The sequence below is a fragment of the Schistocerca piceifrons genome, chromosome 5 (assembly GCF_021461385.2).
Source record: "Schistocerca piceifrons isolate TAMUIC-IGC-003096 chromosome 5, iqSchPice1.1, whole genome shotgun sequence".
In the NCBI taxonomy this organism is placed as follows: Eukaryota; Metazoa; Arthropoda; class Insecta; order Orthoptera; family Acrididae; genus Schistocerca; species Schistocerca piceifrons.
Genome location: NC_060142.1, coordinates 521898912 through 521915296, shown reverse-complemented (window position 1 = coordinate 521915296; position 16385 = coordinate 521898912). Strand labels below are relative to the sequence as shown.

Genomic DNA, 16385 nt, shown 5'->3' with positions numbered 1-16385 from the left:
AGAGCTTGTCGATCTGTGTAGGCACGTCTGATAAATCAGAGTGTCGTACAGTAATACCCTCGAGCAGAGATGCTCATGTGGGAAGTGTAGCCATGCAGAGAGTGGAGTTGTGCCGAACTTGTTTGAGCACGGAATGGTAGAACCAGATGCATGGCAGAGCGTTGCGGCCTGCAGGTCTGGCGAAAGTTTGTAATGGTGTAGGAAGTCATACCCAATCACAGGTTCATCCATGTTGGCAACGTCGAAATCCGATGAAAGATGGCGACTGGTGACAGGTGAAGCGACATCTTGATGGAGCCACGGACCGCGATAGGAGAGTGATTTGCAGCAATCAAAGTGAGGTTAGCAGGAGAAATCATTTTGCTCATGTGCTTGGCCAGGATAATGCTGACGTCGGCGCTGGTTTCGATGAGAAAGTGAGTGCCCGATGACAAGTTCGTGATGTAGAGGTGTCGCACCACTGGAGCAAGTGGTGCAGCATCAGACAGTAGTACCATGGACCATCATGGTGGGACGTGGTACCTAAACGTGCCCGCTAGAATCATTTGGGTATGCACAAGGCACGCGGCAGTTGTGAGCGGCGTCCCCATAAGTGGCATGGTACCATCATAGTGGGTAAGCCTGGAGGCGAGGCAGTGTGGAGTGGCTGGGCGACGCAGCTGACTGCGTCATTGCATGAGACCACTTGGGCTGCTGTTCAGGCTGGGTCAGCCGCTGTCGGGAGGTAGCAGGCAGTACCTCCTGTAGGCCGCCAGGTGGCAGTTCCTGACAAGCTGCTGAGCTGCTGAGGTGTGCACGCTGGCCCCTGCCAGCAGGGCGCAGAACCGAAGGTGCAGGCATGCCAACTGAAGGCGATGGTGGTGTCATACAGGTGGTGTCGGTGATGAATGATTGCATAGGCCAGATCGGCCATGCGTAGGCGAACCTTGAGAGTGTGAGCTATGTGAGATAGCAGGTGAAGGTGTAGATCAGACAGAAGTTTGACCATCCACAAGGTCCACAGCATGGCGTCTGGTAGTGCTTGATCATCAATTAATGCACCAACGTGCCGCCAAAGCTGTGAAGGTGTGTGGTCATCGAGGTACTCGTCGTGAATGATGTGGTGGATAGCAGCTGCTGGTGGGCGAGAAAGGCATTCGATGAGCAATGTTTCCGCCGTTAAATACTTGGGCAAGGTGAGTGGTGAGAGGAGAAGATCACTGATGAGGTGAGGATGAGCTTCATCCAAAATCCCTTGGGTATTATTCAGTAGATGATCCACCAATGCGAACCAAGTCTTAGGGTTGTCCTTTTGCAATGCAGGAAGCCCACAACATCGGGAGTGCAGTAGCAGGTGAACGTGATGCGGATGTAACGGCCGGTGCCATTGCAACAGCAGGCAGAAGGCAGTCACAGTGCAGCCACGGGGGCCTGATCCAGATACTGGCACAGGTGGAATGGCCAATGCCATTACAAAAGCAGGTGGATGGCAATCATGCTGTGACCACAGAGTGATGGTCGCAGAAACCAGCATGGTCGAGGCAACCAGTGTCGCCAAGACGGCATGCGGGGGCTGTGCTATGACGTCACGCATATAAGAATGTGTGACCCCATGCACACGAACTTTCGAATAACAGTTCTCTATTTTCTTTGGCACATCAGACCAAACCGAAGTGAACTGCTTAGCTGAGGGGTGAACCACAAAGCCCATCACTCAATTATCACTCACAATGTCATTAAGTGGCATGCACTGTCCATACAGCAGCTGCAGCTGCGTAGTTGCCCTTGACAGTGCCCATGTTGGGCTGGTTACAGTTAAGTAGCTGCCGTGCCGGCATGGCTGGGCCCGGGTAATTGTTCACTTTTCACCAAATGCACATTAGGTACACTAGTAAATACGCAAGCACAATTAATAGGGTGCAAGGCACTAACACAAAAGTACACTGGTAGATCCATTGTTCCAAAGACAATGTGGACCAGCACACGAAATCTGTTAATTATGAAACAAAGCACAAAATAATTCCTGAACATATGACGACAATGTCGGGGTCACCACTGTGGATATTATGTGTCGTAGATTGGTAATAACATGCTTTACCTGTCGAATGAACATTTATTTAAGCACAGAACAAAGCGAATACAACATGGCTGTACAAATGTAGTGCACTGAGAACACTTAGACATAGTAAGTCAAAGATCCTCAGGTCCAAAGGTATGGCACTTTACGCCAGAGGTGCCACATACTAATCTTCCTTCCTTTTACAGACTCTCTTATTAACACCACTGAACTGCGTTCAGCATTCATCCATGGAATTTAATAGGCAACTGGACTACCGTCGTAGGGTTTTAACATGAAACATTCACTACAAAAACACTTGCAACCTTTAAAAATTGACACATTTATTGTCTGACTGAAGAGTCATACTGTTATTGAGGGCTATATCCAAAGAGATTAACTCTGGAATGTGCTGAACCTTGCTGATGTGCTTCTTCTTCCATTCCTCTCCAGAGTAGTTCAGAATATTAATATCTTAAGATCTAGTAACAGGAATCCATTTTTCCATCACCATTATGAACAGATAAAGCTTCAGGAAATTCGGATCAATGGAAGCACCCAATTCCACACATCTGCCTTGACATGTGACGTAATGGTGTTGTACTGTGTGGTGTCACAACTTCATGGTGTCTCTGAGTTGGTTGTGTTTGTAGATGGCATACATAGCCTCAGGAAATTTGGATCAATGGAAGCACCCGATTCCATTCATCTGCCTTGACCTGTGATATAATGATGTTGTGCTGTGTGGTGTCACAACTTTGTGGTGTCTCTGATTTGATTGTGTTTCTAGATGTCATGTTGCTGTATTTTATGGTGCCCTCTGGTGGTGCATGTGGACATGCTGAGTTTAATGAGTCCAGCGCCTCTCTCCTTTCTCTTACAGTAGGACCTTATTAGTAACATTAGTCATTACTTTCTGTCAACTTATATATATTCACATTAAGCTTTCTAAACCTGCTGTGAAACTCTTGATGAACTCCCTCTGCCTTTTTCGCACACTGTTTAATTGCTCACGGTAATATCTACAACTATTCGTCCTCATATAATGCAGTAACAAGTCTGCCCTCGAAACTTCAAATGTTCAAGCATTCCATAACTCCCCATGATATATTATGTATGTTTTCACATCTCCTACCAAACGTAACTTGACCATATTTGATAACTGCCCCTCCAACCAACATCCAAGCTACATGGCTGTTAACAGTTTGTCTATAAACACATCCTCCCCTTCCTTACTTGAAAAAGGAGAAACTACTGCTAGTATTTAGGATGACGATTGATGCACTGGATGAGGATCTGTCCTCCCTTAATGCAACTAACTGCTTATGCAAGTCCATGGTGTCCACCCGTATTTGTGCCACTTAATTCAGCAAGGTCTGACCTACCATAACAGTGGTAACCCCTCAATGCAAAACCTGTTTGTACAACAAAAGAAAAAATACAATAAATGAGCACTTATTACCAGTATCACTGTTACACTTTTTGTTACAGACACTTGTAATCCTTATGCCTGAGTGCCAACCACACACATTTCTACATTCTCTGCATAATGCATACATCTAAAACAAATTACTGCTGATGATTGGGCACATGGAGCATTGTGCTCCAAGTTAAAGTGACCACACCTAGCTGGCTGCAAACTGGATGGTGGTTAGAGTGCGCTCTAAATTCACTCAAATGACTGGCTGAGTACACCTTCATCAGTCAAAACTTTCATATAATTCTCAAATCCAAGTGATTAGACATCATCAACCAGTGTCATGGAAAAAGGTCAAAAAACAGGTTGCTTCCTCACACCATATTGAAATAGTGCTGCTGATCACTGTCCCACAATATTACTCATTGTTACTGGCTTTCTTCTGACATCAAAAGTAATGGTGTCAGGGATGCAGACTCCACTAAATGCCAGGATAGCCATTAGTCCCCCAGAATGGCTTGCACAGGATGGTAGTTTGGATTCTATGAGTGCCACTGTGAGCACGGAATCAGAAAAACAAGATCAACAGTAACATTCCTCATCCTGCAAGTAATTTGTACATACATTAATGGCGGCATCACTGTGGCACGCACAGTCATTGAAAGCAGCAGTAGCCACCTCAGAATAACATAAAGTGGTGTGCTCAGTTCTTGCCAGTGTGAGAGCACCAGCAGGAGTGCTGCCTCAGCAGAATTGCAGTGGCTGGTCCAGCCTTGCAAATGCAAAGTCATTGTCAGGCATCCACCAGGCAACAGTATTTATGCTAGATGGCCACTGCTTCCAGCTGTCTAATAGGTGCGCGGGCCCACTGGTGCTGAAGATGTGATCCCTTGGAGATACCCAGAGTGCTGGATGAAGATAATCTATAGGAGTGCTCTTTTTGGTGGCATCAGTTCAAGACACTGAACCATCAGGTCTAGTAGCAGCTTGTAGACCAGTGGTTGGCTGTTGACACTGCTGGACATAGCTGAAGACATAGCTGAAGCTGCTTTGTCTATATGGGACTGACAGTTCTATGGAGAATGACATGGCACTGGCTGTAGTCCAAGACAGGAGACTGAGAGGCACTCAGCAGAGAGCATTTGTATTTGCTCTGTTGAACTCTGTTGTGAGGGGTGCTACCTCCAGTGAAGTAGATGAGTGTGGTAGTGCAGTGTTGTATTGTGCCACGGCAGATGGTGACACAGCCCACTACTGTAACAGACTGGGGCCTAGCACCATGCTGCAACAGTAAGATTCTAGCACCCAACAGCAGGATTTAACAACCAGCTCGCTTGCATGCCTTGTCAGGGCAGACATTACCACAAGAAAAAGAACAAGGCTATTCTGTTCCTCAGTATCATCACTCCACTGTAATGGTACGTAGGGCTATACTACCTATCCTAAAGCAGATATACTCAGTGTTGTTTTAGGTAATTGTGGATTCCATTAAGGTTGTAATGAGGTGGTAAAAGTGATAGGAGTGGAGAATCCTTTTTTGAGTGGTCCCAGGCAGATTTCAATATCCTCATGTCTAGTGCTTGAAGTCCCACATGTCAGGATATTTTGTACAGGCGTCATTGAATGCTTGTGAGTAATGTTCAGCTGCATGTTTTTTCTTTGACTTGTGTCACACATTGGAGAGACAATTACTCTGAATTACTAGCTCCCATGCAGTCTCCTTAAATTCTGGTGTGATACACATATTGCTTTGATTATCAATATGATACTTATGCATACTAACTTAATGTGCAGACACAGCTCCTCAACAATATAGTCTGTTTTTACCGGGAAAGTTAGATACTTACTTTCTAGCCAACCAACCTCTTCCCTAGCCTATAATTTCATTCAAAGTATGCGAATGTGTCACCAGAAGGAGTACAATGACAGAGCTTGTGCAGTGAAAGTAAGGCAGGTGAGTTTTGCAGGTTGCAGCATCACTGAACCCATTGACTCTCTAAACCAAACAAGTGGGTATGAGTTGGAGCTTGATTGTGTCTGCTTGTAGCTCAGCTAGCTACCACTGGTGAGAGTTCTTTTTCATAGATATGTTGTATTTTGTACTTTTCACCTAACTGATGGAAACCATTGCAAAATCAGGAGATAGGTGAATAAGTTACATCAGCATCTTCAATAATGTGGGCACTGCAGAGCTGTTAATTTATTTAACAACTACACTAGAAATAATGTCAGAAAGATGTGGCACCTAACATTGAATGTGCTATAGTTGCATGAAATGTAGAGGATAATGCAACAAGAGAAGTCAGATATCCAATTTTTTGTGCCTTTAGTTTTGGTGACCTATCAAGTTGCTTGTTTTTGTCTCTCTCGTTCAGAATCTGCTGCCAGATAACACAACTCAACATCTGCATTCTCTGTCCTACTACAACTATTAACGCTCTCCAGTGATCCCCTACAAGTGATCAACATCATTCCTCTGGATGAGCAGGTGTTGAGGTGAAATATTGATCAAGATTAGAGGAGACGTCCTGTCAACGAGAGGTCATTAGAGACACGTGAAATTCTGTAAAGTTGCAGTTACACCATCTAACACAATATCTGAGAGCTATAGCAGCAATAAAAAAAATATTTTTGGTAACACTGAAACTGGAGACATCATTAGTGTTTTATGATGAAAGTTGGCTGATTGATGTAGTAAAAAATTGTAAAACTGCCACAACAAGATAATGTTTCAAGAAATTTATTATAATAGTCAAAATATTCTTATCTTACATTTTATTAACTTTGTAAATTGATCATAGTCATAGTGGAAATACATCATTTCTGAACAAATAGTAGTGGTTGGTAGGGCCATAGATTGTAAAAATGATTACAACAAACACTTTTTGTCTAAAAAAAATTGGCAATAATCAGTTAACAGTTTTCAGAACTACAATGCTTGACATGTGGTTCTCATCCCAAATATTTTAATCAAGTGATATATTAAATACTAATGCCATTGTCAATAAATGTTAACCCAAAATTTGTTTGCAGGCCTGTGTTACCTGATGTTACACCTGGTTTCATGAGTAAGCTGCTACCATCTGAGGCACCATATGAACCAGACACATGGCAAGATGTCATACATGATGTAGAGCATGTCATTATGCCTGGAGTAAGTCAGTCAATTGACTAGCATTCAATAATTCTTATGTCTCATATACTAATCCTCTGGGATGTTGCATGTAGATGGCAACTACTTTTATCCTAAAATATTTCTGAGTAATATGACATTTAGCTCTGATGGATATCAATGCTGCATAAATTGCAAGAACCTAAAATCATTAAAATTATTTGTTTATATGTAGCTGATAATTTAATATTTGTAAAAGTTTACATTCAGTGCATTTGCATCTATAATAAAATTAGCTTATAATTTTTTTTCCACAAATGTTCTGGGTGGACTTGCTGGTAGTTTGTATCTATTACATGTTCTAAGTGTTGTATCTATTACATGTTCTAACTTCCCCCCATGAACCATGGACCTTGCCGTTGGTGGGGAGGCTTGCGTGCTTCAGCGATACAGATAGCCGTACCGTAGGTGCAACCACAATGGAGGGGTATCTGTTGAGAGGCCAGACAAACGTGTGGTTCCTGAAGAGGGGCAGCAGCCTTTTCAGTAGTTGCAAGAGCAACAGTCTGGATGATTGACTGATGTGGCCTTGTAAGAATAACCAAAACGGCCTTGCTGTGCTGGTACTGCGAACGCCTGAAAGCAAGGGGAAACTACAGCCGTAATTTTTCCCGAGGGCATGCAGCTTTACTGTATGATTACATGATGATGGCGTCCTCTTGGGTAAAATATTCCGGAGGTAAAATAGTCCCCCATTCGGATCTCCGGGCGGGGACTACTCAAGAGGATGTCGTTATCAGGAGAAAGAAAACTGGCATTCTACGGATCGGAGCATGGAATGTCAGATCCCTTAATCGGACAGGTAGGTTAGAAAATTTAAAAAGGGAAATGGATAGGTTGAAGTTAGATATAGTGGGAATTAGTGAAGTTCGGTGGCAGGAGGAACAAGACTTCTGGTCAGGTGACTACAGGGTTATAAACACAAAATCAAATAAGGGGTAGGTTTAATAATGAATAGGAAAATAGGAATGCGGGTAAGCTACTACAAACAGCATAGTGAAACCATTATTGTGGCCAAGATAGATACGAAGCCCACACCTACTACAGTAGTACAAGTTTATATGCCAACTAGCTCTGCAGATGACGAAGAAATTGAAGAAATGTATGATGAAATAAAAGAAATTATTCAGATTGTGAAGGGAGACGAAAATTTAATAGTCATGGGTGACTGGAATTCGAGTGTAGGAAAAGGGAGAGAAGGAAACATAGTAGGTGAATATGGATTGGGGGACAGAAATGAAAGAGGAAGCCGCCTGGTAGAATTTTGCACAGAGCACAACATAATCATAACTAACACTTGGTTTGAGAATCATGAAAGAAGGTTATATACATGGAAGAACCCTGGAGATACTAAAAGGTATCAGATAGATTATATAATGGTAAGACAGAGATTTAGGAACCAGGTTTTAAATTGTAAGACATTTCCAGGGGCAGATGTGGATTCTGACCACAATCTATTGGTTATGACCTGTAGATTAAAACTGAAGAAACTGCAAAAAGGTGGGAATTTAGGGAGATGGGACCTGGATAAACTAAAAGAACCAGAGGTTGTACAGAGATTCAGGGAGAGCATAAGGGAGCAATTGACAGGAATGGGGGAAATAAATACAGTAGAAGAAGAATGGGTAGCTTTGAGGGATGAAGTAGTGAAGGCAGCAGAGGATTAAGTAGGTAAAAAGACGAGGGCTAGTAGAAATCCTTGGGTAACAGAAGAAATATTGAATTTAATTGATGAAAGGAGAAAATATAAAAATGCAGTAAGTGAAACAGGCAAAAAGGAATACAAACGTCTCAAAAATGAGATCGACAGGAAGTGCAAAATGGCTAAGCAGGGATGGCTAGAGGACAAATGTAAGGATGTAGAGGCCTATCTCACTAGGGGTAAGATAGATACCGCCTACAGGAAAATTAAAGAGACCTTTGGAGATAAGAGAACGACTTGTATGAATATCAAGAGCTCAGATGGAAACCCAGTTCTAAGCAAAGAAGGGAAAGCAGAAAGGTGGAAGGAGTATATAGAGGGTCTACACAAGGGCGATGTACTTGAGGACAATATTATGGAAATGGAAGAGGATGTAGATGAAGATGAAATGGGAGATATGATACTGCGTGAAGAGTTTGACAGAGCACTGAAAGACCTGAGTCGAAACAAGGCCCCCGGAGTAGACAATATTCCATTGGAACTACTGACGGCAGTGGGAGAGCCAGTCCTGACAAAACTCTACCATCTGGTGAGCAAGGTGTATGAAACAGGCGAAATACCCTCAGACTTCAAGAAGAATATAATAATTCCAATCCCAAAGAAAGCAGGTGTTGACAGATGTGAAAATTACCGAACTATCAGCTTAATAAGTCACAGCTGCAAAATACTAACAGGAATTCTTTACAGACGAATGGAAAAACTAGTAGAAGCCAACCTCAGGGAAGATCAGTTTGGATTCCGTAGAAACACTGGAACACGTGAGGCAATACTGACCTTACGATTTATCTTAGAAGAAAGATTAAGGAAAGGCAAACCTACGTTTCTAGCATTTGTAGACTTAGAGAAAGCTTTTGACAATGTTGACTGGAATACTCTCTTTCAAATTCTAAAGGTGGCAGGGGTAAAATACAGGGAGCGAAAGGCTATTTACAATTTGTACAGAAACCAGATGGCAGTTATAAGAGTCGATGGACATGAAAGGGAAGCAGTGGTTGAGAAGGGAGTAAGACAGGGTTGTAGCCTCTCCCCGATGTTGTTCAATCTGTATATTGAGCAAGCAGTAAAGGAAACAAAAGAAAAATTCGGAGTAGGTATTAAAATTCATGGAGAAGAAATAAAAACTTTGAGGTTCGCCGATGACATTGTAATTCTGTCAGAGACAGCAAAGGACTTGGAAGAGCAGTTGAATGGAATGGACAGTGTCTTGAAAGGAGGATATAAGATGAACATCAACAAAAGCAAAACAAGGATAATGGAATGTAGTCTAATCAAGTCGGGTGATGTTGAGGGTATTAGATTAGGAAATGAGACACTTAAAGTAGTAAGGGAGTTTTGCTATTTGGGGAGCAAAATAACTGATGATGGTCGAAGTAGAGAGGATATAAAATGTAGGCTGGCAATGGCAAGGAAAGCGTTTCTGAAGAAGAGGAATTTGTTAACATCCAGTATTGATTTAAGTGTCAGGAAGTCATTTCTGAAAGTTTTTGTATGGAGTGTAGCCATGTATGGAAGTGAAACATGGACGATAAATAGTTTGGACAAGAAGAGAATAGAAGCTTTCGAAATGTGGTGCTACAGAAGAATGCTGAAGATTAGATGGGTAGATCACATAACTAATGAGGAAGTATTGAATAGGATTGGGGAGAAGAGAAGTTTGTGGCACAACTTGACCAGAAGAAGGGATCGGTTGGTAGGACGTGTTCTGAGGCATCAAGGGATCACCAATTTAGTATTGGAGGGCAGCGTGGAGGGTAAAAATCGTAGAGGGAGACCAAGAGATGAATACACTAAGCAGATTCAGAAGGATGTAGGTTGCAGTAGGTACTGGGAGATGAAAAAGCTTGCACAGGATAGAGTAGCATGGAGAGCTGCATCAAACCAGTCTCAGGACTGAAGACCACGACAACAACAACATGTTCTAACTTTCTTCATATATAAATCATTGAATGACTGGAATTTAAAATAATCTGCCCTACTAATGTTGTCATCAGGGAGTCTAAGTCTATTTGCTTAACTAGGTTTATTCATTTCATGCTAAATAATGCTCATTATTTCCTCTGCTTTGTTTCTTCTTGATAGTAAGTGGTTTTTTCTGTTTTGATAACAAAGTGAAAGAGTTTGCAATATTAAATAAAGTTCTCTCTTCATGGCACAAGATAATTTGATCCCAAATTTTAGTCACCTTCTGTCTCAGCTTTCACTGTAACTGTAACTGACTGGATTTATAATGTTGTAAGAATATTTTCAAGAAAGACTCAATTTTTTCAACTACTGTGTACCAGTTGTTAACATCTTCTCATTGTCTGTTGAGCAACATCCATCTCTGTAAGATGCCTGAGACAGAATTTATGATCTTCACTTGATTGTAAGGAAACATCATTTTGCTGTTGTGCGATGTCCTTGTATTATAGTTGGCCTGTTACAATTGGGACAAACCATAGCTGGTCATCAGTAACTGTAGATGCCCTCAATTAGTACTGTGCAAGATGCGATCAATAATAAAAACAACATATATAATCCTTCGTAGTTATTTGTACCAAGTCATAATTAATACTCTCTCTCTAATTGCTCGATGAAGTTGAAAAAAGTTCCTGTTAGTGCCTGCACACTGTTAGAATTGCTGCTTTGTTTCTTTCCAGGTATATTACTGAAGCACAGTACCAGAGAACTATTCAATGCAGTACTCATTTAGGTCTATGACCTGGAACTTAATTCCATTTTTTGAGCATACAGACACTCTCCCTGTCCCCACATTGTGCTTCAGGTGGAAAAGCTTTCAAAAACCTTCCATCTAACATAAAGCAAGAAGTTTATAATCTCTATCAATTTGAACAAACATTTTTTTTAAAAAATCATCTCATTTGTCATTCCTTCTACAAATTACTGACTGTTACTACAGCTACAGCTAAATATTTCGTTTAAAAATACAAATGCATTTGAGTTAATATCAGGATAACAATCAAATATCAATTGCAACTATTTAATATATCTGCAGGAGGAGCACTTCTTTTCCAAAGGAGTGGTCCTCCTGATAATTTTCTATGTTATATTTAGCTCTCACAAACAATATAGTGATAGCTTGCTCTTACTACACTGTGTCCAAATGTTACTTCTCTTTGGTTAATGTTTATGTAGACTCATTCAATGGAGCTGAAGGTTCTCACTTATGGGCTCTACAGGAAATGATTAATAAATGAATAAGGCAAGCCATGTAGTAAGCTTTCCATGGTCACATTACTCTGAAGAAGGGCAATTCCTCAGGAGACAGTGGTTTTCACACTTGGATGTAACTGTACTTCTACCTCCTTCAGTTGTGTCATACACAGAACATCACATTAGCAAGGCATACCACTAAACTTGGACAAACCTGTGGTTTACAAAGAACACTCCTTAGTATCTTCATTCAAAACATGACACATTAAAAAACATGATCATCTTCTAAAAGCAATATGGTGAAATGAAAGAGCAGATGCAATATTGATGGGAACTGAATGGACACATTACAGATGGTCAAAGCTTCTACCATTTTATAGTAGCACAAGTAGCTGAGGAAGGGAGAAGGTTTAGGGTTCAACATTGTACATATGAACAGTTCATTAGATACAGAACTCAAGCTTCAACTGGATAAATCTTGGAAAGGGAAGCACCAAAGTTCTTCTCCAAGAAACCATCCCAGCATTTCTTAATTATTTTTCGAAAATCACTTCTGTTTTGCTTGGTTGTGCTGAAACAATCTGCTGCATTTCCAAGGATATAAGGTGCTTCATGAAAGTCTGATATTTGTTTCATGCCACCTTCATGGTGTTGCAATTTTAATGACGAAAGTTTCCCTATGGTCAAAGGATGTATGTTACTGTGTTACTGCATCTCCATGATAGGCTGTAATGCATTTCAAAAGTTTTTATCTTCTATCTGTTATCTGAAACCTTCAATGGCAGTTTCAGTGTGGACATACATTCCTTTTTTATATTGTATAATGTCTTTGATGTGTTCCATTGTCATTATTATTTCTGTAAAGATCATTGAAAGCCTAAAATTGTATTATTTTAGCACAATTTAATATTGTTGTACATCTGTGTGTGTTTGTACTTACAGGTTACACATTGGCAGTCTCCAAGTTTCCATGCATTTTATCCAACAGCAGTTTCCTACCCTGCAATTGTGGGAGAAATTCTGAGCGCTGCAATTTCTGGTGTTGGATTTAGCTGGGTAATAGATTTGTCGTGTTATTTGTCCATGTTTGTCATACTTATAGACACAGAAAGCTACATGTGAAATATAATGCCAGTTTGTACATCTAACAAAAAGTTGTAGGCTATACATAAATAGAATGTGTTTAAAATCTGTTAATGTTACATTGTGATTTTGCAGATTGCAAATCCAGCTAGCACTGAACTTGAGGTAATAGTCATAGACTGGCTAGGAAAAATGTTGGGTTTGCCATCAGAATTTCTACCATCATCTGATGGGCCAGGAGGTGGTGTCATACAGGTAGTAAATTGTTGCCTCTTTCTACATTAGATTATATTACTTACAATAATGACAGATTACGATTCCAATGAAACTATGGTTTATGAGAAAAGTTTCTTTAAATAACATGTAACTTAATTTTCATTATATAACCAACATCAATCAGTCACACAGTGTAAAATTGGCTCCTACTACCATATTTTCTAGATACAATCCAAAGCAATAACATACACTATGTGATCAAAAGTATCCGGACCCCCCCCCAAAAACATACATTTTTCATATTAGGTGCATTGTGCATTGTGCTGCCACCTACTGCCAGGTACCGTATTTACTCGAATCTAAGCCGCACTTTTTTTCCGGTTTTTTTTAATCCAAAAAACCGCCTGCGGCTTAGAATCGAGTGCAAAGCAAGTGGAAGTTCTGAAAAATGTTGGTGGGTGCCGCCACAACTAACTTATGCCGTCGAATATATGTAGCGCTACACAGACATGCTTTGTAGCACAAAGATAAATACTGGCACCAAATCCTCTGCGTCAGTAAATAAAAATTAAAAAAAAAGGTGGAAGACGAGCTTTTTTTCTTCGCCCCGAGTTTCGACCACTGCATTTTCATACATTATCCAATGAAGTAAATACAAATTCCGTATTGGTCATCGGTCATCTTCGAATGTAGCAGCATTTCAATGTACTACGAAAATCCGACTGGCAAGATTGTTTGGGATGTTTGTCAATATGGCCAACTCTAGGTTCTGAATTTTTTCCTACCTGTGAGAAGAGATGGTTGCTAATAGGAACTTCTTTGAATTGTGAATCACATGCAGTATTCTCTTCACCATAAGAATAATACGAAAATAAACATTTTGCCACGTATTGTTATGTGTTTGCTGCTATCTCATTTAAATCCTGTCTGCCTAATAAACTACGAAACTAGAGTGAGACAACAGCAAACGCGGAAGAATATACATATCATGTCATGTTTATATTCGTATTATTCTTATGCCTAATAGTGATACAGTCAGAAATGAAGCACAGCAATTGACTAGATTTTTAAATCTAAGATGTCTCTAATTTTTGTGCAGAATGCAATGTACTAAAGAGGCGCCTGCAAAGATTTTCAAACGGAGAAAAATTTTCGCTAAACTCTCGTTCAGAACACATTCTATCATACGCAGTGTATTATTTGGTTCTTGTTGATCATTATCAAAGAAAGCAGCAGTGTAAGTAACAACAAATTGCAGTCTCTTGCCATTGTTTCGCTAATGAGACGATTCCTCTCTTTCTTTCTTTTTTTTAATTGTGAGCGGTGGTAGTGCGCGCAAAAGCAAGCCATACCGCGAGCCGCGACTGGCCGTAAACACGCACTATCAGAAAGCAACAAACAATGCATGACACAGTACAGTAATGCATTTTCAGCTTAGAGTGACGTAAACACCTATAACAAAGAAAACGGCGCTTATCAGATCAAAGAAAAGTAAGCTGTCAATTCAAACCAGACGAAGCAAGTGAAAAAGGAAGGGTACCCGTACAAATACGGACGGAGCACCTGACGCATAGCAATGGCTACCTGGTAAAGCTTAACTGCTAAGGTTACGACCTGAACCAAACTACTGTAGCTGTATCGTCATTCATTCGACGTAAATTGTGTCTCATATTTCAATGGACCAACTTTGTTTCAGTTTGGAGATGCGGCCTAAAACTTTTCTCTCCCTTTGAATTTCGAGTCTCAAATTTCAGGTGCGGCTTAGATTCGGGAAAAATTTTTTTCCTTGATTTTGAGTCTCATTTTTCAGGTGCGGCTTCGATTCGAGTAAATACGGTATCAGCAACCTCAGTAGTCATTAGACATTATGAGAGAGCAGAATGGGGTGCTCCGCAGAACTCACAGACTTCGAACGTGGTCAGGGGATAGGGTGTCACATGTGTCATATGTCTGTACAGGAGATTTCCACACTCCTAAACATCCCTAGGTCCACTGTTCCTGATGTGATAGTGAGTGGAAACATGAAGGGACATGTACAGCACAAAAGCATACAGGCCAACCCTGTACATTGACTGACAGAAACTAGTGACAGTTGAAGATGGTCATAATGTGTAATTGGCAGACATCTATCCAGACCAACACACAGGAATTCCATACTGCATCAGGATCCACTGCAAGTACTATGACAGTTAGGTGGGAAGTGAGAAAACTAGGATTTCATGGTCGAGCAGTTGCTCATAAGCCACACATCACACCAGTAAATGCTAAACAATGCCTCGACTGGTGTAAGGAGCATAAACATTGGACGATTGAACAGTGGAAAAATATTCTCTGCAGTGATGAATCACGGAACACAATGTGGTGATCTGATGGCAGGGTGTGGACATGGTGAATGCCCAGTGAATGTCATCTGCCAGTGTGTGTAGTGCCAACAGTAAAATTTGGAGGTGGTGGTGCTATGGTGTGGTCATATTTTTCATGGAGGGGGCTTGCACCCCTTGCTGTTTTGCATAGCACTATCACAGCACAGGCCTACACTGATGTTCTGAGCTCTTTCTTGCTTCCCACTGTTGAAGAGCAATTCAGGCATGGCGATTGCATCTTTCAACGCAATCAAGCACCTGTTCATAATGCACGGTCTATGGCAGAGTAGTTACATTACAATAACATCCCTGTAATGGACTGTCCTGCACAGAGCCCTGGCCTGAGCCCTATAGAAAACCTTTGGGATGTTTTGGAATGCTGACTTCATGCCAGGCCTCATTGACTGACATCGATACCTTTCCTCAGTGCAGCACTCTGTGAAGAATGGTCTGCCATTCCCCAAAATACCTTCCAGCACCTGATTGAACATATGCCTGTGAGAGTGTAAACTGTCATAAAGGCTATGGGTGGGCCAACACCATACTGAATTCCAACATTACCAATGGAGGGTGCCACAGACTTGTAAGTCATTTTCAGCCAGGTGTCCAGATACTTTTGATCACATAGTGTACCTCTTGGACACATAATCTGTATGAGTTATGTCTCGTAAGATCCGAAGTATATCAAAGTGTCATGTGCACACTCCGAGAAAATTATTGCTTTTAATTCAGATGTCAGATTTCATAGAACTATTGTTAGAGGTAATCACTGAATAATATGAAGCTCTCATAATGTATGAAGTACCTACATTCATACATTTCTCTCTTTTATTTATCTATTCTCTATCCTTTCTCGTCCCTCACTCTTTATCTGCCATTTTTGCTGCTATGTCCCTTGTGGTTTTTTTCCCTTTGCCTACACATTGTTCATTTCTCCTTCAATTTGCCAAATGATGGGTTTAAAAACATCCTCCTTGTCTTTGCACATCTCTGCATATGTTCATATTGAACCATATCACACACACTATATTGTTACTCATTGCCCCTCTTTTTCTGTTCTTGTTTACATTGTAGTAAGGACAGTCATGACTGCTACATATAAACAGCGATAAATTTAAGGATTAATTCAGTTTTCCAACAATTTTGTGTATGTGCTACATCATACTTTTGAAAGCTTTAAGAGAATTTGTGACATGAGCTACAATAATATTTATGCACAGTATTTACTCATTACCTGTGATTTA

The 16385-nt window shown here is 40.9% G+C and overlaps 1 protein-coding gene across 1 annotated transcript in view; it reads left to right on the top strand.

The window, feature by feature from the left end:
* Window positions 1–16385, top strand: part of LOC124798438 (aromatic-L-amino-acid decarboxylase-like) — a 178251-nt gene that overhangs the window by 68762 nt on the left and 93104 nt on the right. The window contains exons 3-5 of the mRNA XM_047261855.1: window positions 6486–6606; window positions 12422–12535; window positions 12698–12817. Of these exons, the coding sequence (XP_047117811.1) occupies window positions 6486–6606; window positions 12422–12535; window positions 12698–12817 (355 nt within the window). The remainder of the gene's footprint in view (window positions 1–6485; window positions 6607–12421; window positions 12536–12697; window positions 12818–16385) is intronic.